Source organism: Lynx rufus, unplaced genomic scaffold (assembly GCF_022079265.1).
Source record: "Lynx rufus isolate CCGP_SWC_20201006 ecotype Redwood Valley unplaced genomic scaffold, mLynRuf1.p SCAF_15, whole genome shotgun sequence".
Lineage (NCBI taxonomy): Eukaryota > Metazoa > Chordata > Mammalia > Carnivora > Felidae > Lynx > Lynx rufus.
The window spans coordinates 62178277-62193183 of record NW_025814829.1 but is presented as its reverse complement, the minus strand read 5'-3'; the positions used below and the strand labels follow the sequence as shown (position 1 = coordinate 62193183).

The 14907-nt window shown below is 43.0% G+C and overlaps 1 protein-coding gene across 1 annotated transcript in view; it reads left to right on the top strand.

The window, feature by feature from the left end:
• Window positions 1-14907, top strand: part of DNAH14 (dynein axonemal heavy chain 14) — a 312531-nt gene that overhangs the window by 61580 nt on the left and 236044 nt on the right. The window contains 6 exon segments of the mRNA XM_047076479.1: window positions 5585-5822; window positions 5825-5860; window positions 6591-6636; window positions 6725-6822; window positions 11205-11371; window positions 12090-12434. Of these exon segments, the coding sequence (XP_046932435.1) occupies window positions 5585-5822; window positions 5825-5860; window positions 6591-6636; window positions 6725-6822; window positions 11205-11371; window positions 12090-12434 (930 nt within the window).

Below are 14907 nucleotides of genomic sequence, written 5' to 3'. Positions count from 1 at the left end.
TTATTCTCAGCCATTTGCTCTTCTGTGTACAGTTTAGATTCAAACCCTATTTGGATTTTGGTTGAAATTGCCTAGAAGATGGGGAGAGTTCATATTTTATGATATTGAATCTTCCCGACATGATTGTGCTATTTAAGTCTTCTTGAATTTTTTCAATGTCTTTTATAATTTCTCCACAAAAATCTTAGATATTTTTTTGTTAGATTTAACCGGTGAGCCTTGTAGCCCCAGCCTGTACTGGGAGTTGTTATTTTATTTATTTAATGTTTAATGTTTATTTATTTTTGAGAGAGAAACAGAGCATGAGCAGGAGACAGGCAGAGAGAGGTAGACACAGAAGCTGAAGCAGGTTCCAGGCTCTGAGCTGTCAACACAGAGCCCGACGCGGGGCTCGAACTCACAAACCGTGAGATCATGACCTGAGCCGAAGTTGGACGCTCAACCGACGGAGCCACCCAGGTGCCCCGGGGGTTGTTATTTTAGATGCTTCTACTAGTTCTTTATGAACACTTTAGAATAGAAATATTTTTAGATAAAAACACATGCACGGTTTTTTTTAATTTTTTTAATGTTTTTAAATTTATTTTTGAGAGAGAGAGACAGAGTGTGAGTGGGGAGGGGCAGAGAGAGAGGGAAACACTGAATCTGAAGCAAGCTCCAGGCTCTGAGTTGTCAGCACAGAACCCAATGTGGGGCTCGAACCCATGAGGTACGGGATCATGACCTGAGTTGAAGTCGGAGGCTTAACCGACTGAGCCACCCAGGTGCCCCTACACTGTTTTCATTTTTTCCTTAGGATTAATACTCAATCAGCACAATAGGCCTTTTTACGGTCTTCCATTTGCAGAGTATCTCTTTAGACAAGGTTATACTAATTTCTATTAAAGAGTGCCTTTTACATGTATCCTACTTTATACTGACTGTTGCTTATTGATAACTGAAATCTCAGATTAACTGATCTTTTTACTTATTACTTGTAGTGGTGTTTTTCTTATACTTATTAGCTATTTGTATTTCTCATTTTTATGACCTTTTGATGTTCTTTCCCATTTTTCTGATGGCGTTTTCTCTTCCTTTTTCTTACTGAATTACAAAACTATTTATAAAGTACAGACCATAACCATTTGTTATATCATGAAAATATAAATCTTAATGCATTGTTTTTCGTTTTGTTACTAGTGTTTCTGGTATGAGGAAGATTTTTTTTGAGTAATTAAAAACCTGTCCCACCTGGGTTCACTGGTAAATTCTACCAAACATTTAAGACAGAAATTATACCAATTTTCTACAGTCTTTTTCAGAGGAATGCAGAAGATAGAATACTTTCTAACTTATTCTGTGAGACCAATGTTACTTTAATACCAAAACCAGACAGACAGTACAAGAAAGCTACAGACAGATATCTCTCGTGAACACAGATGTAAAAATCTTCAAATCATAATCCAACATAGAATTGTACACCAAGTGGGATTTATCCTAGGTATGTAAGCTAGTTCAACTCTTGAAAGCTAATGCAATCCATCACATCAGTAGGCTAAAAAAAAAATCACGTGCTCATATAATAGATGCAGGAAAAGTATATGAGAAAATATAACACCCATTCATGATAAAAGTTCTCAGTAAACTAGAAAGAGAAGGTAACTTCTTCAACTTGATAGAGAATCTTTACCAAAAAACCTGTAGTTCACCTTATATTTAGTGGTGACAAGCTTGAAGCTTTTCTATTAAGATCAGGAGCAAAGAAAAAATGTTCCCTCTGACTAATGCTTTTCAACATTGTCCTGGAAATACTAGCTTATGCAACAAGACACGAAAAGGAAACAAAAAGTATACGGTTTGGGAAGGAGGAACTAAAACTTCCTTTGCAGATGACATGCTCATCTATGTAGAAAATCCAAAAGAATCAATGAAAAATCTGGAACTAATAAGTGATTATAGTGAGGTTGCAGGCTACAGGGTTAATTTTAGAAGGTCAGGCACTTTCCTATATGCCTGCAGTGAACAAGTGAAATTTGAAGTTGAAAACAATAATATTTACGTTAGCACCTTCCCAAATGAAATACTTGGGTATAAATCTTACAAAATACATACAGGGTATATATGAGGAAAACTACAAAACTCTATGAAAGAGATCAAAAGAGAACTAAAAGAATGAAGTGATAGACCATGTTCATGGATGGGAAGACTCCGTATTATCAACATGTCAGCTTTTCCCAACTTGATCTATAATTTCAATGCGATGCCAATCAAAATCCCAGGGCCTATTTTGTGGATCATGACAAACTAATTCCAAAGTTTATATGGAAAGACAAAAGACCCAGAATAGCCAATACCGTACTGAAGGAGAACAAAGTTGGAGGACTGACGCTGTCTGACGTTATGATTTACTTTAAGGGTATGATAATCAAGACAGTTTGGTATTAATGAAGGAACAGTCAAATAGACCACTGGAACAGAATAGAGAGGCCAGAAATGGATTCCCATAAATACAGGAAAACCTTGGTTTGTGAGCATAATTCATTCCAGAAACATGCTTGTAATCCAGAGCACTTGTATATCAAAGCAAATTTCAAGAACCATCGGTTTAGTGGTGATCATGTGATGTTTGGTGTCACACACTACTCGTATTGCAAGACATTGCTCGTTTGTCAAGTTAAACTTTATTAGAAACATTTGCTCGTCTTGTGGAGCATTTGCAGAACAAGTTACTCACAATGCAAGATCTTACTGTATAGTCAACTGATGTTTGACAAAGGAACAGGAGCAATACAGTGGAGCAGAGATGGTGCTCAGTAAATGTGCCGGAACAACTGGACGTCCTTGCGCCAAAAATAAAGAATATAGACTCAGACTTCACATCTTTCACAGAATTAACTCAAAATGGACCATAGACCTGTTTGTCAAATGCAAAATTAAAGAAACTCTTAAAGGTAATATAAGAAAAAACCTAGATGACCTTAAGTGTGGCAGTGACTTTTTAGACACAACACCAAAGGCACGATCCATGAAAGAACTGATAAGCTGGACTTCATTGAAATAGAAGACTTTTTGGGTCTCTTGGGTGGCTTAGTCGGTCAAGCATCATCTACCTCTTGGTTTAGCCTCGGATCACGATCTCCTGGTTCGTGAGTTCGAGCCCCACATCGGGCTCTGTGCTGACAGCACGGGTCCTGCTTGGGACTCTCACTCCTTGTCTTGTTCTAAATTGTCCTTGTTCTAAATTGCATTTCTCTGATGGCAAATAATGTGGACCACCTTTTCATATGCTTGTTTGTCACCTGTATACTTTATTTGTTGATGTGTCAGTTAAGGTCTTTGACTCATTTTTAATTGGGTTATGTGTTTTCTAACTGTTGAGTTGGAAGGGTTCTTTGCATATTTTAGAGAACAGACCTTTAGCAGCTATGTCTCTTGCAAATATTTTCTCCCATCCTGACTTGACTTCACGTCTTGTGGCTTGACTTCACTCTCATAACTTTGGCTTGACTTCACTCTCATACCTTTGTATTTTGCCAAGAAGCTTTCTATTTTCTATTTATTTATTTATTTTGCAAGAGAGAGAGAGAACGGGCAAGGGAGGGGCAGACCCATGACTTCCGCCTTACCACATGCTGGCAATATAGCCTTTAACAAATTAATACCAGCTTTTTTATATATAATAAGAGTAATCATTTCTGTCCAGGTTGCTGTGAAGATGAGGTGAGGGCAACTTGTTTACTCTAGTGCCTAGGACATGATAAGCACTCACCCAAGAGTAACTGTGTCCAATAATACAGTGTGCTAGGAGTATACTGTATCAGGTGTACTCAAGTAGTGGACACAGATACAAGTATGCCGTATCGAATAGTAGTTGTACTACGTGCATTTCAGGAATGATTCTACGCCAACTATTTGTAATACTGTAACATGAGAAAGTGTGTAGGGTTCAAGGTCCGGTCGTTACCAGGATTAGAGGTTATTTTCCAGAAGAAGCTATACAACGCATTATGTTTGTTTGTAATTGTCCGTGAACTTCTTGATTGTAATAAAACATACATAACATCCACTTGCCCGTTTCGAGCATATTTTACACGTGAAATTCAGTGGCGTTACCACACGCGCAGTGCTGTGTGCAGTCACCATTACCCACTCTGCAGCAGTGTGTCACCCCCCGAAACTCCCGCGTTTATTTGTGTACGACCTCTAAAGATTGCGTGTCCCCTTCAGCATCTGCTCAGGCTCTTCCTTAGCGGCTTCACAGGGTGCTGACGATGTTTGTTTACAGTGTCAACTGCCTTTATTCGTTATGGAGTAGTTGAGGTTCTCGAGGTGAGTGAGACAACCACTCTGAGAAACCCTGGATGCCTCCAGAACAGCGGGCTGTGTGTGGGTAAGAGAGATGGATACATTAGTTGAGAACACCTGCCTAGACAGAGCCTACGAGCAAATACATTGTCTAAGAAAGGTATTTATCCGTGAAATCGTCTGGCTGTTTCTCAGTAGGGACGCGTACCTGTACCGGGATGTGCATATTCTCAGTACATATTCTCTGTACCAGGATGTGTATACTCCAGTAGGGACGGGTACCCGTACTAGGATGTGTACACTCCAGTAGGGACGGGTACCTGTACCTGGTTGTGTATATTCCAGTGAAGAAGTCAGACCTGCAGCAGTGGTTTTGAAGGAGATTCCCGATTTCTAATTCTCAACCGTGAGTACACAGTAGACTCACTTGCACAGCTTTTAAATGATTCATATTCTTGGTATAAAAATGTTCAATCAATGTATTGTACACCTGAAACTAATATAACATTGTATGTTAATTATACTTTAATTACAGAAAGATTCTTGGGCCCTGCCGCAGACCTTTTAACTCAATCTCTGGGGATAGGGCCCAAGAATTTGTATTTTTAATTTTTTTTTTTTTTACATTTATTTTTTGAGAGACATAGAGAGACAGAGCACAAGTTGGGGAGGGTCAGAGAGAGAGGGAGACACAGAATCTGAAGCAGGCTCCAGGCTCGGAGCTATCAGCACAGAGCCCAGCACGGGGCTCGAACTCACAAACTGTGAGATCATGACCTGAGCCAAAGTCGGACGCTTAACCGACTGAGCCACCCAGGCGCTCCCAAGAATTTGTATTTTTTTTAATTTTTTTTTAATGTTTATTTATTTTTGAGGCAGAGAGAGACAGAGCATGAACCGGGGAGGGTCAGAGAGAGAGGGAGACACAGAATCCGAAGCAGGCTCCAGGCTCTGAGCTGTCAGCACAGAGCCTGACGCGGGGCTCGAACTCATGGACCGTGAGATCATGACCTGAGCCGAAGTCGGACACTTAACTGACTGAGCCACGCAGGCGCCCCCAAGAATTTGTATTTTTAACAAGCTCCCAAATGATCAATATGTAACCACCCTGGTGTTAATTTACACAGTCTTTTGGGGGAACTCCTGCATTACAATGCATCGTGTATTTTACATTACCTTTACATTTTACATTACATTTACATTACATTACATTTAAAGTTTAGGTCTATATTATCCTGAATTGAAAGGAATATTCTTTTGGTTATATATTGTCACTGTCACTCTAATATCTATTAATTAGATTTTGAATCATATCAAAGTGGAGAGCAATTTGAGAAAAGTATACGCGCCAGTATTTGAAGTGACTCTACACTTGAGGTCTCCTGAAGAGAGTGACTCTTCAGAAACTTCCACAGAGAACTTTCATGAGTCTGACAATGGCTCTGAAGAACCTGGGGTGTGTGAACAAGAGGAGGCACCAAAAAATGAAGTCAGTTGTGTCATAAAACAGTCGAGTGAAGAAATGCCAATAATGAAGAAACCAAAGTTTTTTACAACCTTGAAGAAATACCTTCAGGTAAGATGAGTGAGACTATTAAGAATGAAAGGAGATATGCTAACAGCCGGAAAAGAGCAAATGACAGAAAATTTTAGTAGTTTATCTATTATCGCTGACCGGCGATAATAAATATTAAGAAATAATATCATTTCTCAGCAGTATAAATGTTAAGAAAGCTCTAAGCACAAGCTCAGGGGCGCCTGGGTGGCGCAGTCGGTTAAGCGTCCGACTTCAGCCAGGTCACGATCTCGCGGTCCGTGAGTTCGAGCCCCGCGTCAGGCTCTGGGCTGATGGCTCGGAGCCTGGAGCCTGTTTCCGATTCTGTGTCTCCCTCTCTCTCTGCCCCTCCCCCGTTCATGCTCTGTCTCTCTCTGTCCCAAAAATAAATAAACGTTGAAAAAAAAAAATTTAAGCACAAGCTCAGATCATCTGTGGTGCATGTAAGCGATAACACCGTTACTCATTCTGGTCTCCTACACACACCATTCTCAGTCCTGGGGCCTGATGACCCCCTTCCTGGTAGTGAACACCCCTGCGTGCTTGTCAGAAACCCAGGCCCTCAGACCGCAGCTCGGCCCTCATTATCACAGTCCGGGGTGTGGTGGAGTGCTAGAATGCTACCTCTTAGGTGACCTTCCCGCGTATTCTCGGATGTCTGCAAAGCAGTGCCACGTAGCAAGTGGTCACCTAGCTGGTTTAAATACCAATCAGTGTTTCATTCTCTCTTTTTTTCAATGGACTCTTGTAGACATAGAAATCATGACCGAGTTCGAGAATAAATACATGTGTGATGAGTAAGTAGCAGACCTTTTTGATATTACAAGTAATTGTAGTCTCTGGTGGTTACTGCATTTTTCTGAAATATGCTTTTTTTTTTTTCAGGTTTTCAGAATTTGCTACAAATCTCTTCATAGTTCCCAACAGATTAGATTTTTCAAGAAAAATTCAAAATATGGTGACTGACATTGAAAAACGTATACGTAAGTGTTTTTGAAGCGTAGCTAGATACACTGTCTCCTTCGGGAATATTCTCTCAGGCTCAGGCATCTGATGTTCACACCCAGTGGTGGAGCACACACCACCGTCCATTGGGATCGGGAATGTGCAGTTTTTGGGATCAGTCAATGTGAATTTGGGATTATTTGAGGATGTGTGACTTCTACACGTAACTGTAGAATGCATAAAAGACGGGAATTAGGAAAACAGTGTAAGGTTTGGGTTTTTTATATACCACAGAATTTTATAAGACTTAACTAAGTTATATCTTACTAGCATAACAGATACTGTGTCCATCTGAAACCGATTTTGATCAGTCCTTTTCTAGTTCTGTGTATCCAGTCTGACACTACACAGCTATTAGTAGCCTGGCCACCGAACGTGTCCCTTCCTCTCGGTCTGAGTCTTAAAACATCTTAAAACAGCAGGACCCGTGGCAGCTCTTAGAAGGTGTATGTTTCCTCTTGTTATTAGTCAGTTTGGGGAAGGGTATTTTGAGATTGTCAAATATCGGGGCGCCTGGGTGGCGCAGTCGGTTAAGCGTCCGACTTCAGCCAGGTCACGATCTCGCGGTCCGTGAGTTCGAGCCCCGCGTCGGGCTCTGGGCTGATGGCTCAGAGCCTGGAGCCTGTTTCCGATTCTGTGTCTCCCTCTCTCTCTGCCCCTCCCCCGTTCATGCTCTGTCTCTCTCTGTCTCAAAAATAAATAAACGTTGAAAAAAAAATTAAAAAAAAAAAAAAAGATTGTCAAATATCTTTTTGTTTCTTCTGAAAATTTTACCCCCTAATTTTAGCCTTTATTAGCGGATCTTATCACCTTAGCATATCCATTTCTTTATTCAGTTATTTATGTAAATGTGGACTCACTGATCTACATTCACATTTGTATATGTTTGCATACATACGTGCATTTGTGTGCATGTGAACTTACTGGAGAAAAAAATAAAAAATTTAAACCACCCCATCATTTCCGCTGCCTGCATATAACAACTATGTGTTTTCACATAGTTTTTGCATTTTTACCTTCATAAGCATACAAGAGTGAAACTTACATTTAAAATGGTTTGTTATCGGGGCGCCTGGGTGGCGCAGTCGGTTAAGCGTCCGACTTCAGCCAGGTCACGATCTCGCGGTCCGTGAGTTCGAGCCCCGCGTCGGGCTCTGGGCTGATGGCTCGGAGCCTGGAGCCTGTTTCCGATTCTGTGTCTCCCTCTCTCTCTGCCCCTCCCCCGTTCATGCTCTGTCTCTCTCTGTCCCAAAAATAAATAAACGTTGAAAAAAAAAATTAAAAAAAAATAAATAAATAAAATGGTTTGTTATCAGGGTGCTTGGGTGGCTCAGTCAGTTAAACATCTGACTCTTGATCTCAGCTCAGGTCATGATCTTGTGGTTTTGTGAGTTCGAGCCCCGCACGGGGCCGTGCGCTGATGGCTCAGAGCCTGCTTGGGATTCTCTCTCTCTCTCTCTCTGCCCCTCCCCTGCTCACACTGTCTCTCTTTCTCAAAAATCAATATTAAAAAAAAAAAAAAAACTTTAACAAAACATTTTATTATCGTTATATTGGAGGCATTTTCCTCATTGCTGCATTTGCTCTCATAATTGTCACTTAGATGGCTAGATAATACTCCCTTACACTAACGTGCCATAATATGTTTAACCATGCATGCAAAATTAAACGTGCTCATTCCTATACCCAGTCATGAAGTTAACGTCTGGCACACGGCTTGTGGCTTCCATGGGGTCCTTCTCAGACTGAGGCCACAGGAGCGGCACTGATGGGGCAGAAGTCTTTCTCGTGCTGCTTGGTAGTCCTTCTGGGTTAAGAAAATTAACCCTAAATCTTTAATATGAGTTTTAAGAAAAATAGGTCATTTGCCTTGATTTTATGGTGATATTTTTTCCTAAGCAGAACATTATTTTTAAAGTAAAACATTTGTAGAGCCTTTGGAAAAAGGCTTCAGGGCATGGTATCATAGAGACGCTTGCCCATATTATGATCACATATTATAAACAGCATTCTCCTACTTGTCTTCTAATTATTATTTCATTTTTATGTTTAAGCTTTCGATTGCTTTAAAATTTATTTGCATACGCTGACTTACAACTTTTCCCAAAGCACTAATGGTGTGTCTGTCCCAGTATCATTCGTTGAATAATCCATTCCTCACCCTCGCTGACTTGAAACGCCACTGTGATCATTTATTGTATTTTAGTATTTTATTTGATTTTTGGACTGTGTCTATAACTCATGTGCCAGTACTGTGCTGTTTTAATTATGTCACATTTTGCCCCCAGGAATTTCCTAGGTTCAGGGATATTTGTGTTAGTTTGGGGAGTATAAAGAGAATATTACTGTTACTTAATTTGTTGCTCAGGTTGCCCTTGTTTTCGGAGAACGGCTCTTTCCGAATGGGCCCTGTGCCCTTTTGTGGAGAGCACTGTAGCTTCTGTGAGCACAGGAGGCTCACACCCGTCTTGTGTTTCCTCGGGGACAGCCGCGGGACGGGCTCATTGCGGGAGTGGGGCCGCTCAGAGGCCCATCAGTGAAAAGACCTAGAAAGTAACATGGAAAGTAACAGTGTAGTTACTGATTTGTTATGCCAGTAAAATAATGTCAGAATGGCTACTCTGCACCTGTTTGAGATGCGAATGTATCAACCAGAGTGTTTGTGGACGGTTTTTTCCCCCTCTGTCCTTAGAGTTTTCAGTCAAAACACTGCTCTCCAGAGTCTCCTTTGTTACCCCTCCTCTTGAGTCACTAGTAACACAGCAGGCTACTTTGTCACCATCCGTATTCGTGTTGGGTTCTCCCAGCATCCTGCTTGGCGTTTTAAGACCTACTACGTCACTCTGTGCGCCATGCAGTTTGTGGGTTTTGACAATTACGTATCCGCCATCCAGGTTCCATACAAAACCGCTCCGTCACGCTCAGGTTCCCTGGTGCTGCCCCTTCGTGGTTGGACCCTCCACACCTCTTACCCCTGGCAACCTCGGATCTGTTTCCTGTCTTTATAGTTCTGCCTTTTCCAGAAGGTCATACAAGTGGATGCGTAGGTAGCCTTTTGGGTCTGGCTTTTTTCACTTAGAAAGATGCATTTCAGATTCATCCATCTTGCTGCGGGGGACAGCAGCCTTACTCCTCTTCATTGCTGAGTTGTAGTCTACTATCTGGATATACCAAAGTGTCTTTCTGCAGTCACATCTGGGTCGTTTCCAGTTTGGGGCGATTGTGAATAGAATTGCCGTAAACATTCACATACAGGTTTTTGGACAACGTAAGATTCCTTTTTTCTTGAGTTGATAACCAGGGGTGGGTTTGCTGGGTCATATGGTAGGTGTATGTTTAATTGTATGAGAATTGTAACGTGGTTCTATCATTTTGCATTCCTGCCAACAATGTATAAGGCTCCAGTCACTCTGTATCCTTGTCACCTCTTGGTATTGTCAGATTAAAAAAAAAAAAAAAAAGTAGCCATTCTGGTAGGTTGTAGTGGGTCTCATTGTGGTTGTATTTTGTTTCCCTGTTCATCTCTTCGTGAGCTTATATGCATATGCTTGGATACATTTTTTGTGGTCAGATCTTTACATCTTTTGCTTATTTTCATTAGGATGTTTGTTTCCTTATTGTTGAGTCGTGAGAAGTCTTTATATGTATCGGCGATACAAGTCTTTCATGAGATACAAGATTTGCACACATTTTCTCCCAGTCTGTGCCTCATCTTTTCATTCTTTGTCACAGAGTGAACCTTCTGAACTCTGATGAAGTACGGCTCACCACTTTTTTTCTATTACGGGTTATGTTTTGTTACCTACAATCTCTTTGTCTAACTCACAGCCAATACAGATTTTTCCTGTATTTCCTCTTGGAATATTAATAAAGTTGTGCTTTATATTTAGGTATATGGCTTATCTTAATTTTTGCATAGTGTGTGAAGTGTAGGTTAAAGTTTTGTGTTTGTTGGTTGGTTGGTTTTTGCCCATGGACACCCGGTTTTTCAGCTTGTCTGTGAACGCACTGGCGGTGAAGCTTTGTCTCCCGTTCATCCCCTCACGGTGCTGGTCTAATGCTCTCCACGTGGCATCACATAGCATGGGCATTCCAACTATTTCTTAAAGACTTTTCTTAGCTTCTATTTAATTATGCCTCGCCCCAACACCACCCAGTATCTGTGAGTGGTTCTGTTGTTTCCATAATATTAAATCCAGACTTTTACACTGTCTTAAATTCCGTTTATCGGTATAGAATACTGTTTAGCCCTCATAATAAATTAGCCTCAGTCCAGTAGTTTTAGATGTCATGGATAATTTTAAGGTGTTGTTTTCAGTGGGACATTAGAAAATACTAACTTTTGAATTATGTATTTTAGCCAAGATTATTCCTCTTTGCCAAGATCCCCGCCTGTCTGTCTTTACTGAATCGGTTTTAATTGTGAATTTACCTAATAAGACTGAAAGTGGCATTGCCTGTAAGAAGACAACCAGATGGCCAGATTGTCAGGTTCTTTTTGAAATGGATCCTACCTACCAAAACAAAGTGAGTTTAAGAACGATTTGTCTTAGGGAATACTGGGCTGATCCTTAGATTAAAGGGATTTATTGAAAAATTTGAGTATCCTAACTTAGGACAATTGAAATGCCATTTCCATCTTCTCCCCCGTCTGTCCCACTCGTGTGCTTTCAGCTCAGTTCTTCTCCTTTGTTCTTTTCCAACTTCCCCTCCGAAAATGAGCTTTCTGTTTTATGGTTCCTGCATGATATTGACTTCCAGTCGTTGACCTGCATTGGCCCCTACATTCCCGTTGCCATCTGGCTGGGTATTTTTGTTCAGATTTACAGGAGAATCTAATTGTCTTCACTTGGGCCAGATGATTCCTCGTCCAATAGCTGTGTCTTGGGGGAGTTCACATGGTACATAGAAGTGCCCTGGTGCAGGGCTGTGCACAGTGTCTATTCTGAAGTGGGATGTCAAGCGAGGGAATGAGGGATTGGTGTTTCTAGGCCACGGCTCAAGACAACATGCTGACGATAAAGATAAATGGCTTGGTAGGCCTTTTCAGAAACACCACATATTTAAAAGGCTACTTAATTTCTTAAAGTCTTATGTTTCCAACATAGTTCTTTAGTGTAGGTTCCCAACAAAATGAACTCCACAAAAAAACTATGGTTTTAAATATTTTAATAGAACTATTAGCCCCTTAGAGCACAAGTTTTTTACTCTTAAAATTCTGACTTTTTGACATTTTTATTTACAGATTGCCAGTCTCCTGACTATTATTGGTAACTCAATGGGCCTGGTTAGTGCTTACAGCTGCCAGTTTAGAAAATACTGTACCATCGTACAGAGTGCCAAAGTCATGAGTATGAAAATGTCCTCTATGGAAGAATTAACTCCAACACAGTTTAAAACTATACTAGCTAAATTCAGAAAGTATCTGAAACACATTGTCAACATGGTCATTGAGAAACGCATTGGTATTTTCAATGTTACAAGTCTCGATTATCAGTCAGAATGCTTACCATATGTTGAGAATATCACACGTCTGAGTCACGACCTCCTGCGATCTGTAATTGAAGACAAGAGCACAAATCTATTAGAAGTAAGTATTTTTGGAAATGCCTCTTGCGTGAGAGTCTTTACGATTATTAGGTTATAATTTTAAAAGACGTACTTCGGAAACGTACTTGATGAGTGTTATCCTCAGAAATGTGATACGTATTACATTTGTTTGGGTCTTTGATCAGATGTCATTTCCTCAAAGAAACCTCCTCCACCATCTCTAAAATTGCACCCCACGTTTTCCCTTTTTTCCCTGCTGGGAATCGTTGCAAGATTATAAATGTTAAAAAGATGATACCACTTTCATTTCTGCAGGGACCACTCTGGCTGCAGCGTAAAGAATGGATTCAGGTAGGATGAGACGGGAGGAGAGTGGTTTCTGGACCCTAGGGGAGAGGTGATGAGCGCTCGGACAAGGGCAGTAGCAGTGTGGAGTCTGGGGAGCAGAGGGAGTTGAGATCTATTTCAGAGAGAGAATCGACAGGTTTAGTGATTGGCAGAATGTGGGAATAGGAGAAAGTCAGGAATTAATGACACTTGCAGCGTGTTGGTTAGGCAGCGGGGTGGGCCGTGGGGTGCAGGAGAGGGAGCACCGTGCTTGCTTCACGGTGCCGTCCTCAGGTAGAGATGTGCACGTGTGCATGTCCGGCCAGCAGGAGGGAGTCGGTACGGGAGCGCACATTTAACGACCGGCATCCAAGTGGTCCTAGAGGTCGTCAGAGTGAATGGGAATTACCCGGTTATGTGTGTGTGGTGACAATGGAAAAGAGCCTCCAGAACATCAATATTTAGGAGGTTGTTAGAGGAAGGGGAGCCTGCAGGGTGACCGGAGACATGGGGAAGCGAGGGAGTGTCCGCAGAAGGAGGGAGCGTTTAGTAGTTGTTAAATCCGTGAAGGGTGAAGAGGATCGCAAGTGTCCGTTAGACCAGAGGCACTGTGTGCTGTGTACGTTGGGGTTCCCGTCATCTTTCCAACCACAGCAACCCTGAGACACATAGGAAGTCACTGATGGCTCACTCGGGACCGAATTCCCCCAACAAGGATCCGAAAGCCCCCAAAAGGCTATTAAACGATGGGTTTCTCTGTCTCGTGCGAAAAGAAGCCTGGGTGCCGGTCGCCCAGGCCGGTCCGATGGCCGCACGTGGCCAGGAGCCCGGCGTCTTGGCTCTTTCCGCTCGGCTCCCGTGGTGGGGACGGCTCCACTCGCGCCGCGCCCTCTCTTAGGCAGAAATTCGGGGAAGCGGCAGCGTGGTGCATGTGACTGCACGTCCCCGTGCCGCCTCCGCCCCCGGCTGCAGAGGGACCTGGCCCAGTGGGCGCACCTCAAGCTCCTCTTCCGTGGCGGCGGAGGGAGGCAGGCCAGAGAGGGGCGGCTTGAGCGTCAGGTCTGCCAGTTCACGGCGTCTGCGCACTCGACGCCTTGGCTGTCCGCACCCTTCTTCCCATGTATCGAGGTTTACGGGGCACAATAAATATTCCCACTCTGGGAATAAACATACCCGGCTGGGTACTGAGCCAACTGAGAAGTAAGACAATGTAAGGCCAAGGGAGATGAAAATAGTTCCTTTGTTGTTGACTGATAAGGTGGACCTTGGGGAAGATGGCTTCTATTTATTTAAAATTAGCCCTCCCCAAACTGAAGGTCGGAATGAGGGAGAGACTCGGCCCTCTCGGCACCGGCTGCCCTGGAAACTTTGGCCAGCCCCTGGCCTTGTCCGGCAGTGAGCAGAGGGGAGCACACGGCCTTTGTGGGGCAGGCTGGCTGGCTGAGAGGAGGTACCTGCGCTGAGCCTGGCGCTACCTGCCCCCACACTCCGCGTCGCGGGAGTCACTCGGCTTCCCCGGGACGTGGGTGCGAAGCGGTGGGACACCAGGGGGCTAGGCGAGCGGGGCTCCCTCCTCGTGGACACCTGAGAGGTAGGGGTGACTGTGGGCCCCATGCCACGTCCGGCCCTCCTTGTCGAGTGCAACCTGGCCGCTTAGTGTTCTGGTGATCCGTAAATAAAGACCAGACTGCAGCCCCCCTGGCCCGGTGTAAGATGGTGGAGGGACAGGGTAACTGTAATTAAAACTTCCCTCCTATAAAAAAAGAAAATGGAGAAGTAGCTATCTTAAGTGGTCTGCAGCTAATATCAAATCTTGGTGGACAGAAGGGACAAGAATTTGCTTCTCGGTAGACTAATTTCTGTGCTTCGTCAGTCTGGCAGCCTTCCTCTCAGATCTCGGGGGAAATCTCCGTCTCTTGTCCCCTGCGGCCCCGCTTGTGCCCGTAGGATGACTCTCCGGGTGTATCATTCTGCGTGACCCGCCCCATCCGTAGCCAGGCATTGGTGAGGTTGTGCTTGCTGGGCACTGAACAACTACGGCAAGGGCATGAGTTTGGACACCTGGGTGGGCCTTAGGAAGCATCACTGATGACTATTTGGCTTGGACTTTCTTTTTTTTTTTTTTTTTAAATGTTTGTTTATTTTTGAGACAGAGAGAGACAGAGTGCAAGTGGGGGAGGGGCAGA